Source organism: Chenopodium quinoa, unplaced genomic scaffold (assembly GCF_001683475.1).
Source record: "Chenopodium quinoa cultivar QQ74 unplaced genomic scaffold, ASM168347v1, whole genome shotgun sequence".
NCBI lineage: Eukaryota > Viridiplantae > Streptophyta > Magnoliopsida > Caryophyllales > Amaranthaceae > Chenopodium > Chenopodium quinoa.
Window position 1 is genome coordinate 3424907 of NW_018742651.1, and position 6207 is coordinate 3431113.

Genomic DNA, 6207 nt, shown 5'->3' on the forward strand with positions numbered 1-6207 from the left:
TTCGTTTTTATTTACTGATAATAAGAGAAGTAGCCTTTCAGCCTTCTTAATCGAACATCTCTCTTTTTATATTAATATGTGAATGGATGTATCATTGACCATAATTAAATTTAAGGATCAAGTTTCAACAAGTTGTGACTTTGAATGTCCAATTAGGTGGTGGAAAGACTTGTATTCAAAGGCACCATTTGCAAGAGATAGATTGGTAGGGGCCCATTTTTGGATATTGGGATGCTATTATGAACCTAAATATTGTCGTGCTAGACAAATACTCATCAAACTATTTATGATTGTGGAAGTCTTTGATGACATATTCGACGCATATGGCTCTCTTGAAACTCTTCGTCGAAGCAGTTCATAGGTACTTTAATTCAATCATATTATACATGTATCAAAATTATTCTAGATCATTGATCATATATCATAGTACTATTGTTCGGGTGAATTAATATAACTGTGCAAAATAAATACATAGGTGGGATTATAGCTATGTAGCTCAACTGCCAGAATATTTCAATAGTGTGTATCAAGTGCTTTTTGAAACATTAGATGGATTTGAGAAAGAGCTAGCTGAAGAAGGCAGATCATACGGTGTACAAATTTATAAAGAGCAGGTATGTTCTGCTTCAATTCAATTCACATGAATTATTTGTTATTATGTAATAGGGCATGTACTGTTGAGGATCATGGAGTGGAGGGACAGTTTGCCCCTCTATCTACCCTAGGAGTGACTTGGGTTCGATCCTCACCCTACCACTCTTGTGATAGGAGGCCAGGGGCACCCCTGTATGGCTGTATCTTACCCTGTAAAAAATGTAATAGGGCTTATTCGGCATTAGTTTAACCACAAGTGAAATTTCTTGGCAATTATTCCAACTATGACGACTTTGAATGGGTGTGCCAAGATCCAATGCCTAAGGTAGTTGAAGCATCACTTATGATCATTAGGCTATTGAATGACATCGCAAGCACCAAGGTATATATAATTTACTCATGGCCACATTCTTAGTTTTGTTTTCCAGTTGTATGAAATAATTTGCGCCTATAAATTATTGACTTATTATACATATGTATTGCAGATTGAGCAGGACAGCAGAGACCATGTAGTCTCCTCTGTACAATGCTACATGAAGGAAACAGGAATTGCAGACGAACAACATGTTTATCAAGTACTAGAAAAGAAAGTGGAGGATGCATGGAAAGATTTAAATCAAGGAATGCTTCGACCATACGCGATCCCAAAGCCTTTATTGAATCGGATCATCAACCTTGCTCGTGCACCCGAAATCTTCTATAAAGGAAGAACTGATGGTTTTACTGTTGTCAACCAGATCATACAGGATAAAATTGCATCACTACTTTTTGAGCCTATTCCTATGTAACTGCGCGTAGCTTTTAATCAATTTGGTGTCCTATTCTAGCTTTTTGGCCTATTGGTAATCCCATCGAACCTCTTGAATCGCCGGATTATGCGAGGGCAGGTGATGCCGGCGGCTGGGTAGGTGGTGCCGATGGTGGGGCTGGCTGGGTTAGGGGGTTAGGGTTTTTTTTTTTTATTAATTTTTATTTTTAAGCCAATAAACAACTGACACGTGTCCCTAGTGGGTCCCACTAGCGGTTTCCATCCAAAAATCCGTTAGTGGGTGGTGAAACCAAAATTTTGGGATTTTTGTAGGTGTTATAATAAAATTTCGAAATGTTAAGGTGTTATAATCAAAATCGGGTCTTTTTGCAGGTGTTATTTTCTAATTTGGCCTAAAATTTAAATCCTTTGAATAAAAAGAAATATGTTAGTATTCCATTTACAAAATTTGGAGATCAAATTTTCATTTCTTGGTTTCAAGAAAAGGTTCAGTATTGGTTTCTTGTAATTTCATTGAGACACAAACCTCTGTACAAGACTTGCGTGGTGTCGACGAGACAAAATTTTCCCTACTTGAATCGTAAAGCAATTGTGAGAGACAATTTTCTACATTAGAAGACTTCCGCCGATTGTGTCCTTGTTTATTTGACCCACCCTACAATTACACATTGAAATATTACAGTCTTTCTTAGGATTTAAGGAATATAACCACGTGTGATCATGTTAAAAACTTAAAATCGTTTCAATGCATACATCAAATCCTCTCATCAACTTTTGGGCTTTGATATAAATCTACCATCTATTATCTATTGTAAAGCATACTTTTATCATATACACATTTGAAAATCCTATGAAATTAATAAAAACTAGCTAGTAGCTGTTAGTTTTTGGATAAAAAAATCTTTTAAATTGCAACCATTACTATTGACTCTCATATATGAAAATACCTAGTATGATAGAGCTGAATGTGAGCTCTAAGCCTCTAAAGAGATCCAAATGCATGTAATTTACCCTTGAGGTACTAACAAATTATAGACTTTTCAATTAATATAAAGATCAATGTGCATATGCTGATAATATATATGTACTTGTATTGCGGTCTTGTAGAAGTGAAATAACTAGTTAACATCATGCAATAAATAAATTCAAAGAAAACTTATTGGTGCCTTGTTCAGCCTTCTCATTGAACGTGCTCGTGCAATCGAAGATGCAGCCGCTGCTGCAGCCACACGAATCCTGCAGAAAATTAAAAGCAAACAGAAGCCAAGGTTGATCTCATCATTCAAGAATTATGCCAAACGCTATTACAATTTACAAAGAAACCTTTAACCATGAAATTGAACATACTGATTATGCACATCAACATATTCATCTGTCTCATCAACAATTTCCTCCTGAAATGGCGAAAAACTAGCTAGTCAAGTGTATTTCAGACAGTATAAAGGGTTATGTTAACATAAGTACACTAGGATAAAAACGTTTACAGTCCATACATACCTGTAAAAGTTCTTCAAACACATCCTCGAGGGTGATAATGCCAATGACCTCGCCATCTTCAACACCAGATGGAAAATTCGTGGCAGCTTGCACATTCGTAGTGATAGCCTTCCAAGTCTTATCGATGTCAATAACTGTTTTTTCCGAGCTTTCTTCTTCCTTTAGAAGCAAGGGAGTTGTTAATGCGGAATCCTCAATTGTTGCATTGTTGTAGTCCCTTGGTTTCTCTGCATGGTTTCTACTAGTTGGGCTCCTGCTTTTCGCTCTAGTCTTTACAACTGCGGCCATATGACTACTTCCTTTTTGGAACTCATTTAAAATGTCATAGAGAGGCATATCACAAGGTACCCTAGCAAAGATTGAATAATAAATATTGAATTTTGTAATCGTTTCTTACATTGCAACGGCAAAAAACTCAAAGATGTTGCAAGGGTAGGCATACCTTGGAATTCTGCGGATGGAAACAGCACTGACAGGGGTCTCTGTTTCTGCCCGAACAGTAAGCAGACTTTTTACCTTAACATGCATCAAAATCCATTATGGATGAGCACCATTACGAAGATAATATAACTGTAAATCTATGGATGTAAAATTGTGATTCCATGTGTGTACCAATGAAAGAAACCTACCAATAATAGACCGATAATGTTTTTTGGATTTTCAGAATATACAGGAACACGACTATGGCCCCTTGCTAGAATTTTTCCCATTGCTTCCCTGTATTTTAAGTAAAACAATTAGGGAGTATACCGATTTCAATGTTTATGGTATACATCTAGTTGTCTACAGCGATAAACCTTGAATAGCATCACAATACATGTTTTTCAGATTTCATAGAACTAGTCATCACCGTCAACATAAGTTCCACATAGAACTAACCCCAAAAAATCTCTGAATATTATTATGATATAAGACATAAATCAAAATCTACAATGCCCCAAATTAAAAGAAAAGACGAGGCTCAAGAGAAAGTATGGTAGGAGTATGGACTACATACAGAAACACGATATGATACTACATATGAACTATTATGTACAGCTTCTTAAAAGGCAAATAATATGTTCAGGAGCTTACCAGTCTAGCTTCGAATGAACATCTAATGAAAATGTTGACTCAATTGGTGTCATTGCTTCCTTGGCAGTCTTCCTCCCGCCACAGAAAAGAATAAAATTGAAGACTTAGATACTAGACTGACATACTGATGAAATTGAACATACCTTCTCAGTCAAATCTATCAAATGAAAGAATCTACAGTCTGTCTACATAGAGATGACATTGACATACCTTCTCAGTCAAATCCAGAGCACCACTGATAATTGTTGTTTCGTCGTGGGTAAGATCACCCCCTTTGCCAGCCTACACTTTGATTAAGGTAATACAGGAACATAAATAGATAGGACAAGTTATTAGTATCAAAACAGTTTAGTGTGCACGATGTTAATTTACCTCCTTGCTATGAATGCTAACAAGCGCTTTCAATTGAGCACGCCTAAAAAGAACCTCGTTATGTCCCAACAAATAGTCCAGAACCTGACATATAAGAAAATATAATGCCCAACATTAGATATTAAATTGCATTACCGATTTGCATCATATGGCAGCTCCAAAATAGAAATTTATTGAGGTAATACCTTGCCAATCGGATATGCAATTGGGTAGCAAATTATCATCAATATACGCACAAGCCAGACAAAATTCGCACCAACAGCAAGTCCATATCTGGTGCATATAGCTTGAGGAATAACCTAGTATATATGTTTCATCATGAACTTCATAAATGTGATCGTAAAATTTATTTTATCTATCCATTGTTGGTTTATCTTCACAATTTTACCTCTCCAAAGAACAGAACAAAAGTTACTGAAAGAACTATAGCCAAAAATTGATTGACAAGCTTATCCAAGTATAAAGGAAGGGCCTGCAAAAGACAGTTTAGAAATTGTTCACATCAAAGACTTAACAATAAATTTTACATAATTATAAGAAAATAAGTGCTAAAGTGCACAGCATCTTGCTAACTAAAGCAACAAGAACAAAGCAGTATTGTTAAAAGATGCTGACAATTAAGAGCAACTCGGAGTTGATTACTTTATATCTACATGTTTTTTGGCCTCCTTAAGCATCATAAACTAAGAATTGTATCGAAAATTCTTCTCACATATGTATTTAGGCATGGTGACCATCAAGCAAAGTATACAGCAACAATTATAACACATGAAATTTGATACGTTTGATGATCTAAAATTAAACTTGAAGTTACTAAAAACATGAAAAGGGAAGTTGAAATGTAGGTACATACCTCCATAGCACAAGCATTGCATAGAAGCAAGGTGACGAGCAACTGATGTTGCTTCTGAACAACAGGAAGAATGGCAGCTGCGTATACAAGCATACAAATCACTCTACTATATATATATATATATATAAGGAAAAACAACAAAGGCTGGGAATTTAAAGTAAAATGAAGACTAGTAAAAAATGTTTCTAATTCATATTTGCCCAAATTAAATACAAATTAGTAACTTGTTTTTAATTATGATTGTCATATTTGTTGTGCATTCTCATAATTCTACCTTAATCAATGAAAATATTTTATAAGTCCACAATTCGTTCATTTTTCATTAAAATTTCTTATAAAGCAATAGCGAATACATTTTTCATTCTTCAACAATGAAAATTCGACAACATTATACACATTATAAGAAATCGACAACACGAAAATGAGGAGAAGAATAAATGATCACCAGCTTGGTTTTTCTCAGAAGGATCACTACTACGTTGGAGAATTTCAAGGTCAACAAGACTAAGCGACATCAACCCAAGAGTAAGACCCGACATTATACCCGCAAAAAGTACCATCATAAATGATATTGCGGCGTATATTATCCACCACGTTGACCCGAACGGCAACCGGCTTACCTCCGCCAATTCCACCGCACCTAAACAACGCGCCGCCGTGCGCGCTAATGTGATTGCATTCATCATTATGTGCATCTTTTTCTTTGTTCATTGATCAAATACCAATGTATATTTGAATGTTGATGACATTTTCTTTGATGAATTTGGGTTGAATTAGCTAAATTTGTTCATTATGATTGGGAGGAAATTAATGTGCAATTCTATTTCTTTATTTGGAGAGGTCTAGGTTCCAAAGATTTAAGGTATGTAAATGTGTTTAAATAGTGCCAATATGATTTTATGAATCGAGATTGTGGGGCCAATAAAATCTTCACAGTTCATTTTTCCATTTTCCTTTTTTTTTCCCTCATTTTATCATTATCTGTATCCCTTTTACCATTTCCTTACTTTTACTCCAAAATAACTGATTTAGTCAACTGTATTTGACT

At 35.3% G+C, this 6207-nt stretch overlaps 1 protein-coding gene across 1 annotated transcript; it reads right to left on the reverse strand.

The window, feature by feature from the left end:
* Positions 1 to 1826: 1826 nt before the first annotated feature.
* LOC110722168 (DUF21 domain-containing protein At4g14240-like) lies at positions 1827 to 5854 on the reverse strand. The gene is made up of 13 exons (XM_021901434.1): positions 5605 to 5854; positions 5160 to 5236; positions 4695 to 4778; positions 4492 to 4605; positions 4307 to 4390; positions 4145 to 4216; positions 3935 to 4002; positions 3490 to 3577; positions 3303 to 3376; positions 2861 to 3209; positions 2711 to 2757; positions 2525 to 2599; positions 1827 to 2019 (listed from the first exon to the last, which is right to left on the reverse strand). Exons 1-13 carry the CDS (start codon positions 5852 to 5854, stop codon positions 1827 to 1829), a joined length of 1575 nt encoding a protein of 524 aa, XP_021757126.1.
* Positions 5855 to 6207: the final 353 nt, after the last annotated feature.

Coding starts and splice junctions, on each gene's coding strand:
- LOC110722168 (XM_021901434.1), bottom strand. CDS start 5,854: ATGCACATAATGATGAATGCAATCACATTAGCGCGCACGGCGGCGCGT. Junction 4,779..5,159: donor GCAATGCTTGTGCTATGGAG/GTATGTACCTAC, acceptor TGTCTTTTGCAG/GCCCTTCCTTTATACTTGGA. Junction 4,003..4,144: donor CTCTGGATTTGACTGAGAAG/GTATGTCAATGT, acceptor GGCGGGAGGAAG/ACTGCCAAGGAAGCAATGAC.